The 19,195-nt window shown below is 41.4% G+C and overlaps 1 protein-coding gene across 4 annotated transcripts in view; it reads left to right on the top strand.

The window, feature by feature from the left end:
- Positions 1-12,907: 12,907 nt before the first annotated feature.
- Rab3-GEF (Rab3 GDP-GTP exchange factor) overlaps positions 12,908-19,195 on the top strand; it is a 71,218-nt gene continuing 64,930 nt past the window's right edge. For all 4 annotated transcript variants that reach the window (XM_075887275.1, XM_075887276.1, XM_075887277.1 and 1 more), the window contains exons 1-3: positions 12,908-14,006; positions 16,515-16,656; positions 17,451-17,609. In XM_075887275.1, the coding sequence (XP_075743390.1) occupies positions 13,423-14,006; positions 16,515-16,656; positions 17,451-17,609 (885 nt within the window). In that variant the 5' untranslated portion in view covers positions 12,908-13,422. The remainder of the gene's footprint in view (positions 14,007-16,514; positions 16,657-17,450; positions 17,610-19,195) is intronic.

The raw sequence follows: 19,195 nt of genomic DNA, 5'->3' as shown, positions 1-19,195 counted from the left end.
GTGGACGACGGGAACACGATAACTTCGGATTTTGACGCTCGTATGTACACTCCACGATACACTCGGTGGGCGCTCGAAAACACGAAAGCTGCGGACGTATACACGTCATAGGCGCGGGTTATTGTTTTCCGTTTTTGTTTTACTTCGCAAGCAACTCAATCTGCCATCAGCCGTGTTTCGGTTTCGCTGCAACTAGATCAGCGGGTTTCGAGCGCGGTGTACTGCAGCAAAGTGGATCGATGGGCGCGGCCGGCGCAGCTTGATCTGTTGCGTAGCGCAGTGGATTGTGTATACGGGCGGTCGGAAACGGGCATCACAAGCGTATCGTATAGCCGGCTACGCCTTTTCCGTTTACGAGTAGCTGCCACTTTCTTGAACGTCAGGCGGGCACAGGACGTGTGCGTAGGTTGCGCGTTTGATCTTGACATGCTCGGTTCCGGTCGATGAATCCGCGTCTTTTTGTCTTGTTTTGTCTGTGTACGAATTTTTGGGTATTGCGGCTGGTCTTCATGCTTGCCGTTTTGTATAAATGTGCTGCCTTGTTAGCGGTTTAGACATGCCTTGCTCACGCTGCATTTACCAGAGACAGTTTCGAGCAACATACTTTTATGCTCCATCTCGATTGATCATGCCTGTTCACCCACACGAATTTAACTGTATTCATCCGATGAGCTGTAACATACCGCGCATCGCTGCTGAAGCTGCTCTAACCGCATGAATACTGGCATCTGTGACAGGAAGTGCACCTTTCGAGTCGACATTTTATTTTGATAGGTGAATAGCGCTTGAAGTACTACTATAGCGCGCACGAGATGCGGATCAATCATATGGACCCATTTACACATACTTAAGAGCTTTTGCCAGGTGGTGAAATACCAGATGAACACTTACGTTTTATCTTAGCTGCAAAAAGAACAAAAAAAGAGAGGAAAATGTGAGCACGTGTGTAAAAGCCATGCAGTACATAGAGATCATTAAATGCCTCAACACTCGCTGCCCAGAGCTTGGAGAGCAGGTTTTGTGGATGAATTGAATGCAGCAGCTGTCTGAAATGGCAGCCGAAATCCTTGAAAAGTACGACTGTAATATATACCTGCCTGCACAGCTGGTTTGATGCTGTACAAACAATGATATATATAAAAAAAGAAACATTCATGTGGTTCACATCCGGGTGTAGTGTTATGGTAGCTGCGTTTTATTGTTATGCACTAATGTTCATTTTCCTGTACCTTTTTGAACTGCGCGAAGGTATGAGCCCTTTTATTACTGGGACCTTGTGTTGAAATATACTTGCACAAGAACACTTAATTTTTTTTTGTACAACTTATAATCTCCTAATTTCTACATCTTAGCTGCATGCATTGTGATGGCTAGCATTTACTTGCTTGTTTCTTTCCAATATTTCTTGTTACGGTCTTTAAAAACACATCAATTTTAATTAAGTTACATAAACACTTCCTTGCATATATACTATATTACTTATGTTTCTTTTAATGCAACCATAATAGCGTTTAATTTGACAATACCATTGCTCTAATTGTACAAGCTTTTTAAATGCAGAATATTGAATAAATAAAAGCTTTTGAATAAGACTTGCAACTCCAGAACAAATTTAATATGTCATATATGTAAAGGAAAGTGTTGTCAAAAAGAACAGAATGTGCTGAAAAGGGACAATTAACAAGAAACAGTTATGTCTGGGTGCAATGTCAGCATTATGAATTCAGAACTTAGTATACTGTTGCTGTTCTTTTAATACTTGCATTATTGGCATGTACGTTCTAACATTGCGAGGCAACTCCTGGGTACATATTTAAATGTTCTCTTTCGTTGCCTGCGCAAGAAACACAACTGAACATTTTGTGATATATATATATATATATATATATATACACACATACATACATACATGATTTCAAGGGAATATCTGACAGGCCAGAGTAATTTTTGTATTCAGGCCAGACTCTGGCTGAAACCTTGAAATAAACCACGTTGTGCTCACAGAGGATCTACTTGACTACTTGGAACGCCACGGCTACTCCACCACCATGCCTATATATTGACCCGTGTCTACATGTGGACAAAAACGATGATGGGGTGATTTAGCGGACACCAGGTAGTGGGCCTCTGGCTTGACTCGAGAACGAAGACAATCTTGGGGCTCAGCTGTGGAGAACACGCTGCTTTCGCTGTCTCAAGTCGTACCTGTGCTTTGTTCGCGTTCGCGTTGTACCGCGAGGCTGGGAAGTGCGGGTATATATATATATATATAGGCATTGTGGTGCAGTGGCCGTGGCGTTGCAAGTAGTCAAGTATATATATATATATATATATATATATATATATATATATATATATATATATATATATATATATATATATATATATATATATATATATATAAGGAGCTACAAAATATCATGATCATGAATTAAAGTGAGTCTCATTAACACTATCAATTGTTTAAAGAAACTTTCCAGGAAAAAACCAGGTACGCATGTAGTTCATTGTTGAAGTAGAACAAGCGTCTGCAGCTTCGATGTGCAACCCAGAGGTGATGTCCACTCCGGAATAACTTCCCGCCGGGCCATTTGATTGGCTCATCCACCAGTTTGAACATGGGTCGGGAAGCAATCGTGATACCTAGACTGATAAGCTAAATTAATTTAGGTTTTTTTTGTAGTAACTAATGGGCTTAAAATAGTCAGGAGTCTTTAGGAGTTTTTTGGGGGGGAAACCTGTGTTTGCTTACCTTCACCATGGTAAGCATGGCATTATTTCGCAAAGCAGGAAAGCACACGCTGGATTTTCAGCCATGGTGGTGTCACATTTTTGTTCGTGACAAAGTACAAGAACACCCATGTACTTATATTTAAGCGCATGTTAAAAAACACCAGGTGGTAGAAATTCACCAGCAATTACTCGTCATGACAAATGTTTTTATCATTTGAGCACGTAAACCCCATAATAAAAATTTTTTTTTACAATTCATCACAACGAAATCACATTAGAGGTACTAATCTCTTACATCAGTGATGGTTGAAATAAAAAAAAAAAACATTCATGGGAATTCAGCAGTGGTTGCATTTATTTTACAATACAATTTGGCCATCTCTCACTCTTTTTGAGGTGACCTCATATTCATGCTAAGCAACCACATATAATCAACGGACGTCTCAAGTGTTTAGTGATATTCACTATATCAAGTTTGGTCATCTGATATAAGTTGTGCAGTGCCAAAGGTTGAAATGTTCTTTGCATTAGTCAATGCAGCAATGTATTTGTGAACTCGAGGTTTGTTGATGTGAAAAGTAGTATTTTTCAAGGAATGTTTCAAAAATTGTGTGCTGCAAAATTTTACGGTAGCATGCGCTATAAACTTGTGTAAGTTTTTTGATCTCCTTAATACCTTTCTTCGTATTAAAAAAAAGACGTAAATGCTAGAGCTGAGCCTTTTCTCTTGCACTGTGTTTTTCTGCAGTCTCTCGAGTTCCTTTGCTGAATTGATAAGTTGCTCAAAATATTCAGTTTTTTACTACGGTGCATGTGTATATATGTTGGTTTTTACAAGGTTAAACTTATTTTTACGCCGTTTTGCATGGACAGGAAAGGATTCACCATGCGCTACCTTCTTCATCTTCTGCTTTACTCCCAGAAAATGTGCGCTGGTTTTTTGCGGCATGGGATGCTATAATACTGATGGTTGAGAGAATGAGCTTGGAGACAGAGTTAGAAAAAAAAAAAAGAAAATATGGCCACAAAGTTTCTTGAGGTGGGATTCGAATCAGTGTACCCTTGATCCGCAGGCACGTAACATGACCACTCGGCTATCCAGGCCCACTAGCAGAGCACAACATTGCCTTGCACAGTATAGTATACCAAGAGGGCCTTAAAGGGAACTGAGGGATAGAAGAGAAAGGAGAATGGGATAGAGTGAAGCAAAGCACGGAAAACAAAAAGAGAGAAAGAAAATGAAAAAAAGCAGAAAGATGTTGAGAGGAAAAAAAATGGAAATAAACATACAAAAAAGACAGAAAAGATAGAGAGGAAAGATAAAATAAAGGAAGAAGTGAATGAAGAAAGAAAAGAATAAAGATAAACAAAGAAGGCTGCCCAGCTTAGCACCTCCTTCAGGATTGGCACCGCTAGCGTGAAGCTGCCTTGATTTTTTTTTTTATGCCTTTTGACCCACAGCAGCATGACGCCTGCTCCATGTAGTGCTAGAGTCTCATATTGCTGGCACCACAGGGCTTCATGTCTAGCAGTTGGTCTGTTAAGCGCTGCGCTCAACGATGACTGCGGCATCTGTTAGTTGTCACGGCAGGAAGGTTGTAGACCTAGAATCTGCACGTTCTTCTTTTTTTAAGAAGCTTTAGCTGTATGCTTTAAATCATCTCAAAGACCGCTGGTTGTGAAACGGGATACAAAAAAAAGTTGTAAAGAAAGAATGCTTATTAACAGTATAAGTGGGAAAATTATATATATGAAAGAGTTTTATTTAGGAGGAAATAGAAAGAATGTTTTTAGGTGTCGAAAATCGAGCCTCCTGCTGTGTAGAAGGGGTTTATTTACTTGCCCGACTCCGTGGGTTGCTGCTGTAGCGCGTGAATTGAAGACCAGCGCTCTCGTCGTCTTCGTCTACAATCTTTCTCCAAAAAACTCTTCCCACGCCGTAGTTCTCGAAAAAGTTTGGTTCCAGTGGGTACATATGTTGAACGGACCGTGCGACGATAGTTTCACCTGGATAAGATCTTGACTTATCGGTCCCTTTTCTTTTAATATTTCAAGCTCACCGAGACGCACTTTTCCACTTTGCTTTCGAAGCATCTTGTTGTAACCAAGCTGTAGCACGATTGGTAGAGTTGGTGAAGATACGGCGTGGTGACTACTTATTTTCTTCTCAAGCAAGCCATCGCAGTCCTGTCCACCTTTCTCGGGTAGATGCTCCCCTTGTTAGCAAGTCACCAGTCTTCTGTTCTCCGGGGTTCTGCTTCCTCTTAACTAAGGAAGACTTCAACCTGCCACGTAGGTAGCGTAATCGAGATGTGGTCGTTTCTTGTCGGCCCTTCGCTGAATGAATTCTTGAGCGTTTATCGCGCTACTCCATAATACGCCGGTGTCAGTGTGCCGTAGCAGTCTCAAGGCCTCCGGTTCACGCGCGACAGCAGCAACCTACGGAGTTGGGCTGCGGTTTACTGTAAATAAACCGCTTTTTCTATGCAGCGGAAAGCTCGATTTTCTATATACATTATAGCTGTCTGGTGCATAGCTGACAATTATATGCATAAGCAGTAGTGGTTTCGAAAGGAGGAGGGTAGGAGAAGTGCTAACAACCCCACAAAGATAATTCGGATGGAAGCTCTAAGTGGCAAAAGTTCATAAAGTTTGAAATAGACATATGCTTTTAATTTTTTTAGCTAGTTGATGCTATTTTGAAAAGAAATGCCCGATTGAATAGTACTGTTTTTGTGCTATCAAAATAATGCTATGAACATGTTAAGGTGCTGTGCCTTTTAGAGATTTTTACCTCACAGAAAAATAAAGTTTTTTGCATGTAATTTTACTCAGCATGACTGATAAATGTTAATGCTGTTGCTCACACCTTAGTTGTGTATGCTGTATTGGTATTGTAATATTTATTTATTTGTTTCTTTTGGTTAAAAAGACTGACAAACACTGTAGTGAGTCACCCTCTCCAGAGACATACATGTAGTGCGTCTATTTCTACCGCGCATTGCTCATGGACGTTGCTTGCCCTCAGGGTTCGTGATTTGAAACATTAATTAATCCACCAGTCGACTGGTAGGGCCCTTGCAGGTGTCACTTGGGGGAAGGAGACATTACGATACAAACAAGATAAGTAAAGAAAAATTAAAATAGTCCACTCAGGATCCTGAATTTTTTCAATGCATGGTTGGCTGACATGACTCATTCCTTTACCATCATATGTGCGTTAGGTCCACCTTGTGGTCAGTGTTGATGCTTTTATCTTTGATTTGAGGCACAAGTAAGTTAGGCATTGCCAAACAATTTGCGTGGCAGTTATGTATGCAAGGGATCTATCTCTACTGTTTAGTATCAATGTCACTTTCCCCAGATGCGATACATATTTTTACAGCAAAAGCTGTTATGAGATCTGCGACTACTTCACATGAAGTAAGAAAAAAAAAACTAGTTTTTAAGGACACAGTGGGGCTCGAACACTAGTCCGCTGCGTGTCAACCCAGTATTCTACCACTGAGCCAATCCAGTGCTTCGAACTCGTTTGCAAACTTGCCTTAGGCAGGCTTGTTGTCGGGAAAGGAATCACAATAATATGAGTCATAAAGCCACAGTCATATGAGTCACAATAATATGAGTTGGTCGGTCGTCCAATGCTCCAACTCATTACAAAAGCTTGTTCTTGATCACATATTAGCTGTAGTGCATACCCACTTCAGGTATAATTCCTCATCGTCGTCAGCCAGTAATGAACATTTGGCTCAAAATTCTTTGCAAGTTTTTAGCGGGTACCACACTTCTCAGAAGAATGGCGAAGGATAGCATAGCGAATGCTGGCCTACTACCCAGAAATTATTATTGACATAGTGGGTAACCTGCAAGTGTGCTTGCAGCAGTTATGCAGTGAGGGTTAATAAAAGGATAATAATAATAATAATAATAATAGTAGTAATAATAATAATAATAATAATAATAATAATAAATGATTCTTGGGTGAGGTGCGGTCGTGTACGGAAGATGACTGCATTCGTGCCTGCGCCTGCGTTCCTTGTTCCATCCTCAGGGTTGCGGTCAAGTAGCCGGCGGTTACTTTTATTTTATTAGATCTACCTCTTGTTTTGCAACTGTTTTAGTGCATTGATAAGCGTAACTTCTTCTTATTTCATGTCTGTTTCTTCTCCGGGCCAGAGGCCTGCCCTCTGGTCAGCCTCTGTTCCCCCTCAAGATCTTCCCCTGGAGTTTTTTCTCCACAGTGGAACCCGTAGCGTTCCTGTCGCTTTGGTGCCGACCACCGGTGGGTTCATCCGCATGAAAAATCCCAAGACAATCCAAACGGAACTTCGTACGATCACTCCCCACTTTCTACTGATAACAGAGGTTCGTCAGTTTGAACGCGTGGGGATACTATGCTGCTCACCAGACAAGGCTTGCATCCAAGACCTTCTGAAGTGCACTACTTTTGCATCACATCCGGTGAGCTCTTTTATCCCACCTCATCTAGCTTGCTGCAAAGGATTGGTTCGGGGGGTAGACGCAAGTCTAAGCCCAGCAGAAGTCTTGGATATCTTTTCCCCAGCAGGTGTTATTTCTGTTTACCGCTGTACCAAACAGGAAAACAAATGGAAAGTTCCCACTGAAACTGTAATTGTCACATTCGCTGGAACAGATCGCACTTCGGAGATCAAGGCATGGCCGTTTATCTATAAGGTCGAAGCTTTGGCTCCCCGTCCGCTGCAATGTGCTAAATGTTGGTGCTTTGGGCACAGTACTAAAGGTTGTCGATCGGAGACTCGATGCCGCATATGCGGGGCCATATACGGGGCTGGTCATAGTACTGCTAAGTGTCAATCAGACAATAAGACATGCTGTTTGTGCAAGGCAAATCACGCTGCAGACGATCCTAACTGCCCTGCAAGATCAAAGGAACTTCAGGTGATTGAAATGATTGAAAGGAGACGATGCTCTCGTAGAGAAGCAATTGCAGAAATTCAAAGCAGGAATCAGGGTTATGCCGGCATAGCAGCTCGTCCATCTCTTTCTATGGATGCATCACTTTCTCAGTCCATTTCTGCTATGGTAGAAGAGGCCATAGAAAAAGTATTAGAAAAAAAAATTTTTACTCTATCTGTCCGACTCACTCAATAATATTATGGATTCACAGATGTCGGGCGCATCTGATCGAATAACTAAGCGTATCCAACCTCCTAGTGCCTCAATTAATAAACCTGCCGAACATCAGTCAGATGTCTCTATCATAATGAGGCAATGCCTTCCAGATCTAACACAACTGAGCAGGAAGGTATATTTGATTCAGAATCAATAAGTAATCGGGATGTAGATATGGATGCTCGCCTTTTGAAACGCACCAGATCACCCACTAGCAAACTTAATAATTATTCTCATCCAAAAACAAAAAAGAGTGTGAAGGAACCTAGGACTAAAGCAGACTTCTTAAAAGACAGTATCTTAGATCAAGCAGTTGCTACTGCTTGCTTATCATCATAGGGTGCCTTAGAGTACTTCAGTGGAACTGCCGTTCAATTCTCTCTGCAACTACAGATCTATTATACCTAACTTCTCAACAATCTCCAGACATCATAATTTTACAAGAAACTTGGCTGTCTGCTGATCAAAACTTCTATCTAAAAAACTATCAGTGCTTTCGACTGGACCGAGACTCACGGGGTGGAGGATTAATGTTTTTCATTTCATCCAAAATTTGTCATAAAGCACTTTTAGTTTACCAACAAATATCACACGATTATGAAGTATTGGTTCTGGAAATTCACTTTCCCAGATGCGCGCCACTATCTATAGTCAACAACTACTTTCCGGCTGGAATACAAGATGAAAGAGCCCTTGACGTGACTGTGAGTTTTTGCAGAAACAGTATACTATTAGCGGGAGACTTCAATTCCCATCACGTGTCATGGGGATTCCGCACTGACTCATCAAAAAACTGTTGTGGGACTGGACTAATCCAAATAACCTTATTTGTTGGAACTCCAGAGTTCCGACACTCATTCGATGTAATTCGAGATCCGTCTTAGATTTGACATTTGCTAGCTCAAGTGTGACAATATCGTCTTGGACTGTTCTTGATACCGCTACAAGTAGTGATCACTGCCCCCTGGTATTTGAAGTCGACATTCCTTTAGTGACGGTAGATTGCCAGGTGCAAAGTTTTGTAAACTACTCTAAATTTAAAAAGAATTTACAGTCAACGCTGTCTTCCTTGCCCAATATGGAAGCAAATATGAAAGCTATGAGCCTTTGTTCCACCCTAAAGTGTACAATCAAAAAATCACAGTTCACTATATCTTCAACAAAGGGAAAATTCATATCTGCCTGGTGGAATGTGGATTGTGCCAGAGATTATAGACGCCGCAACGCTGCATGGAAAAAACTTCTTACCAACCAATGTCTGACTAATTGGAGAAATTATTTATATGCTAAAGCTACCTTAAAGAGAACAGTTTCATTAGCGAAAGACGATTATGAAGAAAAACGGTACAGCTATCTATCCAAGAGCGGCAACAAGAAAGCTCTATTCAGATTTCTCCGTAATCGTAAAGCTATTACAGCATACGTAAATATTGACTCTGTTATTTTTTCTCCAACTGAGTTGGAAGATACATTAACTGAAATTGCATTAGGATTGGAGAAGAAATTTACATCACAAATCAAAATAAAGTGTGCAAAACCGTCATTCGGAAATGATTTTATTGAAGTAAGTAGGGTTGAACTTGCGCACGTCGTTCGTATTCTGCCAAACACAGGTCCTGGGCCAGATGGCGTCACTTCAGAAATGTTAAAAATATTATTCGACATCTCTCCTGAAGACCTCCTTAACGTTGCCAACTATTCACTTGAAAATAGTTGGATACCTCCTGACTGGAGACTTGCGAAAATAATACCGCTTCTTAAAAAACAAGGACTAGAAATGCAGATAGATAACATTAGGCCAATCGCTTTAACATCACTTATAGTTAAGTTAATAGAAACAATACTTTACATTAGAGTTACGAAGTTCATAACAGATAATGCGATACTCAGTGCGTGCCAGATTGGATTTAGACCAGGTTACTCTATATGGTGGGCGCATGTTGATTTAGAGGCTCATATAAAGCTTGCTTGGCACAGACGACGATATGCGGCCCTAGTAACCCTTGATTTAGCCAAGGCATATGACAGTGTTGAAAATCCTATTCTTATCAATGCCCTAAAAGAGCTTAAGTTCCCGCAGTACATAACAAATTGAATATACGAATTTTTAAAAGACAGAAAATTTTATTGCTTCCAACGAGGTGTTTCCACGCCGAAGTATAGCCAAACGAGAGGTGTTCCTCAAGGCTCTGTTCTATCGCCTGTGCTATTTAACATTTTGTTAAGTTCAATACCACTGAGTGATAAGGTACAAGTATATGTATATGCGGACGATATCGCATTTTTTGCATCTGACAGCGATATTTATTTACTGCATTCGACTTTACAGTGTTATTTGGCAACATTGGAAACTTGGTTTCAGAAAATTCATATGAACCTGAACGTAACTAAAAGTGCTATATTAGTTTTTCCATTGGGCGCACCAGTAAATATTTCTCTTCAGTACCATCAAGAAATAATTCCCCAGGTTAACTGTATTAAATATCTGGGTGTACTGTACGATCAAAAACTGAGCTGACTTGACCACATTGAATATATTAAAATTAAGGCTACACGCGCTGTTGGAATGATAGGTAGGCTTGGCCGCCTCCATTCCGGTCTTCGCAGAGATACGCTGATCATGATTTATCGCATGTATGTTCGTCTGATTCTTGAATTCGGATGTGTACTATTCTCTGGTGGACCAGCATACAAAATAAACCCCCTGATTCTCTTAGAGCGGGAAGCCCTACTTTAGGTGTGCCAAAATTCACAGCTAACAATGTTTTGTATCAAGAACCTCGGATACTCATCCTTGCTTGCAGATTTCGTATTTTAACAGTAAAAACCTATTTAAAATTTTCTGAATCCACGTTAAGAAGGCGACAGTTTGTATTCTTTGCCGAGCCTGGTGTCTTTTTCAATGAGCATTGGTCCCGTGTATATAAACCCCAAGTGCTATTTGTTCAAACACTTCTAGATGCTTTAAATGTTAACATATTTGAGATCACACCATCTGTCAAACCAATCGGCCAAGTGCAAATAAAATTTGACGATATCTTCCCCATGAACGCTAAACACTTGCCCTCTAAATATTTGATTGGTTTATTAGAACAACACCTGTCTCAATTAGGTACTAATATAGTAATTGCAACGGATGCATCTATGAGTGGCAAGAAGGCAGGTGTGGGTATTTTTTCTCTCTCATTATTCTGGTCATTTTCATTACGCCTCCCAGATTATACACCAATATTTGAAGCGGAATTAATGGCCGTTATACTAGCTATTCGTAAACTTCCTGCGACTCATTCGACAGCTGTGATAGTGTCTGACTCGTATTCCGTGTGTTCATTTTTATCATCGTCGTCGACATCAGCAGTATTAGAAACTTTTAAATCATTAATCCCAGCAAACATTCGTCTAGTGCGAATGATATGGGTGCCAGGCCATCGTAGTATATTTATAAACGAGATGGCTGACACACTTGCGCGAACATCTCTTGATCTTCCGATTGTGCCAATCATGCCTCCTACAGCTTATGTAACAGCAGCGAGGTTTAGAAAACTTTCCCTTCTTGAAGACTCATCAAAAACCATGATACCAAATCCAGATTTCTCGCACCTGCACTTCACATGGAATAATAAATGGTGTCCCACGCGTAAATTGGAAGTCTTGATAACAAAATTACGTTGCCGTGTACCACCTCTTAATTTCTACTTAAACAGGTCTGGTCTAGTGCCATCCCCTCTGTGCTCAAGCTGTAACGAACCTGAACATATCGACCATTTTCTTATCACATGTCACCGTTTCAAAAATCAAAGAAAAAACTGCTTCGAAATTTTATTCAGAAAACTAGGAATATCACTTAGTACTCCCAATATTTTGTTTTTTGGGGCCACTTCATTGGGACACAGCGACAGGAACATCTGCGGGGCTCTCTGCGAATTCATATATAACACAAGAAGATTACCCCTTGCTGAGTCAGCGATCAGCTCTCGAATTTTACTAGCCACACTACCACTTATTATTTAGCTGATACACTGCAATGATTCAACTTTCAGGAGAATTTCATATAACGATTCCAACTCAGATATTCAACAAATTCTATTATTTCTCTCCCCCCTTTTTTTTCCTTTTTTTTACATTGCGCCAAATTAATTTCACAGTCAAAACACAGTAATCATATTCTCCTAGTCTAGAAAACCTAAAGGTATTGACTTGCATTAACCACCGGCTTCTTGGCCAATCCCCCTTAGTGGGTGAGAGCCACAAAAGAAAGGAACAAGCAAGCAAGGCTCTGAAAGGCTTCTCTTCTAGCTTTAGCTGTGACTGTGCTGTGTCTTCCGCGCAGGCCTGGCCTTTTTTTTTTCTCACATAATTTTGAGGCAAATGATATTGTTTACTTTTTATGTTATAGAGAGTGTGTTCAAGCAAAGAGAATTTTTGCTTGTAGCTTTCAGTACTCTAAATAAATTTTCTTTGGAAGCATTATATTTAAGCTTAAAGGCACTTTATGTGGCTAAGGTAATGTAGCGATATATATTCCTTTTGTGTATGCAACTGCCCCCACGAAAACTTTTCCTGAGTAGTTATTTTTCTTTAAGTGAGGAGCCTCATGGTGTTATTTGGGGCAATAAATAATGAGGTGCTGGGAGTATGGCTATGAATATGCCCAAATCACGAATAGATCTAAAAGTAGCATCAAAGTGTCATTTGCACATGAGGGATACCGAAGGAGATGTGACTTCAAGCCCACATATTTGCCAGCTTTGCATGTCTGCATTTGCTGCAGTGGTTTGTGTCATGAAACTGTTGCAGTCACTGCATGCCCTTACTTATAGTATGTTTTCTTCTTTTTTAAATTTTGGTGCAGTGCAAAGGAATGACTAAGCCATGGCATCGGTGGGCACAGCACTTCCGGAGGAGACGCGGTGGGCCATCTTTCGAGCAACGGTGTTTATCAGCAATATAACTACCATGGAGCAGCCCACACGCACGGTCTACATCAACAGATAACTACAAATGAACTCTTCTTTTTTTTGCCCCTCCTTAGTTGTTATTTAGTTTTATTCTTTTTCTTTATTTTAATTTTTATTCTTGCCCATTAGAAGCTCAGTTTATTGTGCAAACCCTCAATTTCTTATCAAACCTTCCTCTGGAGGCCTTGCTTCTCACACACTTTGTGTACATATCTCATTCTGCCAAAGTGCTTACATAGGATTCAGTGCTTTAAAGGCTTCTTTCGTGTCTTTATTTAAACTTGGAACACATTCAAGTACTTGTGCGCTCGAGGCAAGTTTGTTGCTGGAGGACATTGGCATCAAATTTGTGATAGCTGAAGCAACTTCTCCGAGTGGACCTCTTTTTCACCGACTCTGTCAACAAGACAACAAGGTCTACCGAACACAGCTGAAGTAAATTGCGAGAAAAACTTGCGCGAGCAAAGTAAACATTTTACCCCTCGGGGATCTAAGTGTTGTGAACTGTAGGCTTGGGGAGGAGTCTGCAAAATAAAGAAGGAAAAGAGGCACACAAATATAAAGAGAGGCGTCGCCGATGGACGCCGTGCGCAAGTACTTCAGCCCACGCCTACTAGACTACATCGTTGTGTCTGGGGTCCGCCAACCCAACCGGAATCTGCCCGTCCAGCCACCCGAGCTGCTGCGACGGTACCCCATCGAAGACCATGCAGACTTCCCGCTTCCGACAGACGTGGTGTTCTTCTGCCAGCCTGAGGGGTGCCTGCTTGTTGGGCCCAGGCGCACAAGCCTTCGCGAGTCGACGCCCTTCGTCTTCTCCCTCACCGAGAAAGACACGAGTCGAGTGCGGTACGGCATCTGTGTCAACTTTTTCCGGCCCATCGATCGGGCGACGCTGCGTACACAGCGGTCTTCGTCTGTCGAGAGTGGTGACGGAGGAGGCGGTGTACCCGAGTACCCAGGTGGGCGGCCCATACCGGCACCCCGGGCAAGGCGACGCAAGCGCCTGTCGAGCCACTCTCTCGTGTCGCTGTGCATCATTAGCCACCACCCATTCTTCTCAACGTTCCGTGAGTGCCTTTTTGCGCTACGCAAGCTGGTCGACTCATCGCATGAGCGCCTGCTGCTTGGCTCAAGGATGGCCAACCGGCTACCCAGCAGGTACGATGGGCTGGCGGGGTTTATGGGGCCAGGTTCTAAAGCCTTGTTGGCCAGTTGCTCTTCATCTATGATATTGGGCTTGAAAGGGAGCCACTGTAAAAAATGATACTGTCATTGGGCTTCTCTGGTGCATCATTGTGGCTCGTAGGCTGTCAGTGTGACAGACAGCAACACCAACACTTGACAAAAGAAGAGTGACCTGTTGACATCCGTTTATTTTAAGTGATAATTTGTGCTTACGAGTAACTTTCTTTCTTCTGGGTTTATGATGTTATGCTTTCATGGGCCTTGCTGGGCACACACTGTGTCATTGATTCAGCTTACATTTAGCTTCTCAATTTATCATTTGTGTGTTTATGTAGGTGTGTATTAAAGACCAGCTGTATATGAAGCTGCAGACAGTTTCCTGTAAGAACTACTTTTGTGGAGTTGTAATTGCTTCATGTAAGTGCAAGTCCACTGTTTAAAATATTTGTACTGTTAAAGCATTTACTCACCCTAACTTGCCTATCATTCGTCTATATATTTATTTATAGCAAGATTCATGCAGGCAATTCATCACATGCTATCTAAACATGACCCACCACTGTAGTCTAGTGGTAACAGTGCTCAACTGCTGACTTGCAGTTCACGGAATTGAATCTTGGCTCTGGCGGCCGCCTTTTCGATGGAGGCGAAAATCGTTGAGGCCCGTCTATTTACATATAGGTGTTCTTTAAAAAAACCCCAAGCGGTCGAAATTTTCAGGGTCCTCTGCTACAGCTTGTCTGTCGCCTTAAGTTGGGAGTTGCTTTCACGAAAGCATATACCACGTTAATTGGAATGACTGGCAGTGCAGCATGCGATGCTTGCGGCACCTACAAAAATATTGAACTCTTGCTGTGCCACTGTCCTCGATTTGCCTTACAGAGGCAAGTACTTGCCAATGCATTGCGGTGACTAGATGATTGGCCACTTTTTGTGCAGGTGTTATTACAGCACCGTCCACACTTCTCGACAACCCCCAAGGCAGCAAAAGCTCTCTTGGGCTTTTTGAGAAGGGCAGGCTTGTGTGAACGCCTCTGAATTGTGGTAGAGTTTTACACACTACAGTGAATTCACTGTTTCTCTCTCCCTTTTTCTTTTCTCTCCTCACTCTTTCTCATGTTCTTATTCCCCTTCCCTAAATCCCCAGTGTAGGGTAGCCAACCGGAAGTCTTTCTGGTTTACCTCCCTGTCTTGTCCCTTTCTGCTTGCTTCCTCCTCCTCATAATCATATGGTGGTTTTGGGACGTTAAACCTCCTTAATTATTATTACTGCCGAAACGTGAGCAAGTCCGGCCCAACTTGAACACAATCTCAATTCCCACTTTTGCCGACTTGTGTAATGTTGCAGCAGTGTCAGCTTGTGTGGTTACCCCTGTAAGCTGGAATGTCCCTTCACCCATGACTCCAACTTGGTGAGCTCAGTGGTAGCACCACACTCTTGGCAAAAGTGATCACTACATATGACTGATGATCTTCAGCCCATCTTGAGATGCACAGTGTCATGTTCAGTTGAGTGGTGCCACTGTGCGTACCTTACTTGAGTGAAGGACGATTTTCATGTTGAAGTTTGCTTGTAGAAGGGGGGTTAGTGTGAGGCCTGTACTAAGTTCAATAAAATAGATAAGTAGCAGTGTTCCATTGTGCTTTCAGGGTATTACTTGCGAAAACGTGTTTCTTTTTGTAATCTCTTGCATTTGTTCATAGTAGCACATCTGTAGAACAACCTCCACTTGCACATGTTGTACAAAGAACCATGATGATGCACCACAGTATCCCTGTTTTTGCACCTGAGGTGTCGCTGTTGTGTTTTTATGTTTCTTGTGCTTAAGCTAACCACCAACTCTTTTTGTCATGAAAGGGCTCTGTGAAGGGCAGGATTCTCAGTCAATCTCTCCCAAGAATGTCAGTCTCTCTGCCTAGAATCTGCAATGTTTATAGCTGGTCATTCTTGGAAGGGTTAGTTTGTGTTGCACCGTTCCCAAGTGCAGTGAAAGTTGCCAGTTAAATGAACATTGGGAAACTGTCCTCTTGCTCCTTATTAGTTTGTTTCTTAGTTTGTTTCTTGTTTATATGCTGCTTTAGATGGTTATAAATTACTGGCCCTGCTAAAGTGTATTACTGCACTGGATCTGCCATCATCAGAGACAATAAAGATTGCGGGGGGTATCTGGTCAATAATATTACTTCAGTATCTTTTCAGTATTGCCAACTTCATGGTCAGTGAAGGTAGTGCCACAAGGAATGAGCTGAATAAATGATATTGAGTGTTATATCGTCATAAATGCTGTGTGATGCATTGAACAGTCATTATTTGTGGGTGCTTCGTGCGACTTCTGCTTTCTCCCCAATACTGTTGTTCAGCTATCACGCCATTGATGGCGTTTACTAGTCATTTATGGCATTTATAGTCTTATAAACCTTCTTAGATTGCAATGCTTTTTTTTTAAATATTTTTTACTGCACTTTCATTTTTTTTTGCAGAGACAATGTGTGGAACGTTTTCCTAGGCCGTGTCTCTGAAGGGTACTCAAGTGCCGTCCTCCACGAAGTGAGAGAAATTGAGACATGGATGTTGAAGCTGCTGAGTGCACCTGTTCCTGTGCCTGGCAAGACACGTGTTGAGGTTCGTCCCTCACGCTCGCCCGTGCCAGTGTGAGACGGGGAGACTGAATCACACAGCAGCGTTTTTGGTTTGTTTTGTTATGTTATAAGTTGAGATTATACGGAATGAATAGGAATGTGTCTTGGCAAAAAAGTTCCCGAGAAGCATGAGTGGAGTTGTTTGAATGTATTCTGTAGCAGTCTTTTAGTTGTGGCTTTATAAAAATGGTTAAAGTGGAGTCTTTTGGCGTATGAAGGCACAACAAAAAAGTACACGAGGACCAGCTCAGACTATATACTTTCTACTACGGGGCCAAACAGCTAGCCTTTCTGTCTTATTGTAGCCGTTTGGCCGATATGACATTTAAGTTGACAATTACAGCTTTTCTTTTTTGCTGTGGGGAAGATGTATTTGGAAGAAGTGCAAACATGAGTAGTGAAACCCTATCTTATCACAACATGTGGTCCTGTGTTGGTAGGTTGCTTGGTTATCTCAGACTGCTCACAATATTTAAAACACTGATAAGCTGCTGCACAGTTTCTAGGACTGTTTGATGGTAAGCAGGCAGCCTACACCTTGTCGAAAATGCCTGTACGCTGCAGCAAAGCTGACATGAGGCTTCTTCGCGAGGGTTTGAACTTGCAGCAAAGCCAAAGTCCTCTTGCGTAGCCCATTTCATGCTTATGTTAGCTGTACATGTTAGTCCTGATGCGCTAATAGCTAGACCTTGCTTTGTTGTGCTGAAATCATTTGTGCGAGACATTATCGCTGCATTGTATGACCATATCGTTTCGCTGTGCTTTCCCTTTCTGCAGGTTGCCATTTTGCCTAGACGCGTGGAGCAGCCTCTGATCTTTGCACTTCCCGACCACACTCGTTTCTCCTTGGTTGATTTTCCGCTACACCTTCCGTTGGAGCTTCTCGGGGTGGATACCTGCATAAAAGTGCTCACTTGCATTGTTCTGGAGCACAAGGTGAGTGCATTCTTCTTTCTTTCTTGTCAAATTGTACTTGCTGCACAAGTCTACCGTGTCCCGTTGTATACCGTCGCGTCGTGGAGACAGTGAAAATGTGATGTAAAGGGAGCATGTTATTGAGGTTTTGCTCAGGTAGAACATGTGGCACTGTGTTCTGAGACAGCAGCTAGCCATATTCAGCTCACTATCATTTACTGTATTTCCTCCATTCTTTGCATCAGAATCTGAATGTTTCAATTTCTGTGATCTTTCATGTGCGAGCTTGTGCTCTGTGAGACAGGTTTCTCTTAAGCACTTACAGTGAAACTGTCAGTATGGTACTTGTAGTTACTGAGCGCATCATTTAATTTGTGGCCTGAACCTGGGGCACTTGGACAGCACCCGCAAATATAATCTTATGAAGTATACTACATATATAAGGGAAGTGTATACATAAGGGCTCGTGTTTCATGTTTTGACACAATATTAACGAGATCTAACAGACAATAATGCCAAGGGATGTATAGGGGAAGTTATTAGAACCAATGTAATGTAAATAGGAAGAAAGAAAAGTGGGTGAAAAAATAACTTGCCGTGAGCAGGAATGAAACCTACGACTTTCGAATAACGCGTTTGATGCTCTATTGCATTATGCATTATTGTCTGTTAGATCTCATATATATATATATATATATATATATATATATATATATATATATATATATATATATATATATATATATATATATATATATATATATATATATATAAATAAATAAAAGGAGAGCTAAGTATAAAATAGCCTAATGTTTTAGCGCAGCATGACGACTACTTTGCTATGGTGATGAACAGCGATGCAGAGGACAATTTTTACACTCCTCCACAAAAGTTTTCGGGACATTGGAACCTGAGAAAACCTTCCATTTCTTAGTGGTTTGCAGTTGAAGCTGGTAAAACTGTGCAACACCATGTTGTAACACAAGCTGGAAATCTGAACACTATCTACTATGTACTGCCTTTCGGGGCCTCATGAGTGTTGCAGAAATACGTACAGATTTCTTAATAAGAAGAAAGCTTCTTACTTGAGAAGTTAATTCTGGTCTTGCGAAATGGGTAGATTACAAATTTTTTTCTTTCAAGAACATGTGCAAAAGAACCTCTCTATAAGGGACATGCACTTGGGAGAATAGTTCTTGTCCCTTATACGAGCTGTCTTTTGTAGGCAGGGCACCGTGTTCTCATTTTCAGTTCGACCTCTGCTTCACTGTTGGGTGCAGTGATGTCTTTTATAACCAGTTGCCTGTTACATCAGTGTTTCTCATAAAGGTGTCAACTACAATGTGAAGTACTAAATTCATGAAACAGTACTGAATGTTAATGTTTTTACTTATCTGTTCTTTTGTTTTCTTGTCTGTATTTTCTACTGAATGTTAATGTTTTTACTTGTCTGTTTTTTTGTTTTCTTTTTCACACTATATGGATGTGCAAAAAAAGAAAAAAAAAAGAGAGAGTAAGTTTTTAGCGAGTTTGTGTGAGTTGTCTGAAGTGGTAGATTGTTCCAAAAAGCTTCAGTACACTTTTATTTCGTGATCTGTGTGAAGGAG

The sequence above is a fragment of the Rhipicephalus microplus genome, chromosome 2 (assembly GCF_043290135.1).
Source record: "Rhipicephalus microplus isolate Deutch F79 chromosome 2, USDA_Rmic, whole genome shotgun sequence".
Lineage (NCBI taxonomy): Eukaryota > Metazoa > Arthropoda > Arachnida > Ixodida > Ixodidae > Rhipicephalus > Rhipicephalus microplus.
The sequence above is the reverse complement of the archived record's forward strand: the minus strand, read 5'-3'. Positions and strand labels throughout refer to the sequence as shown.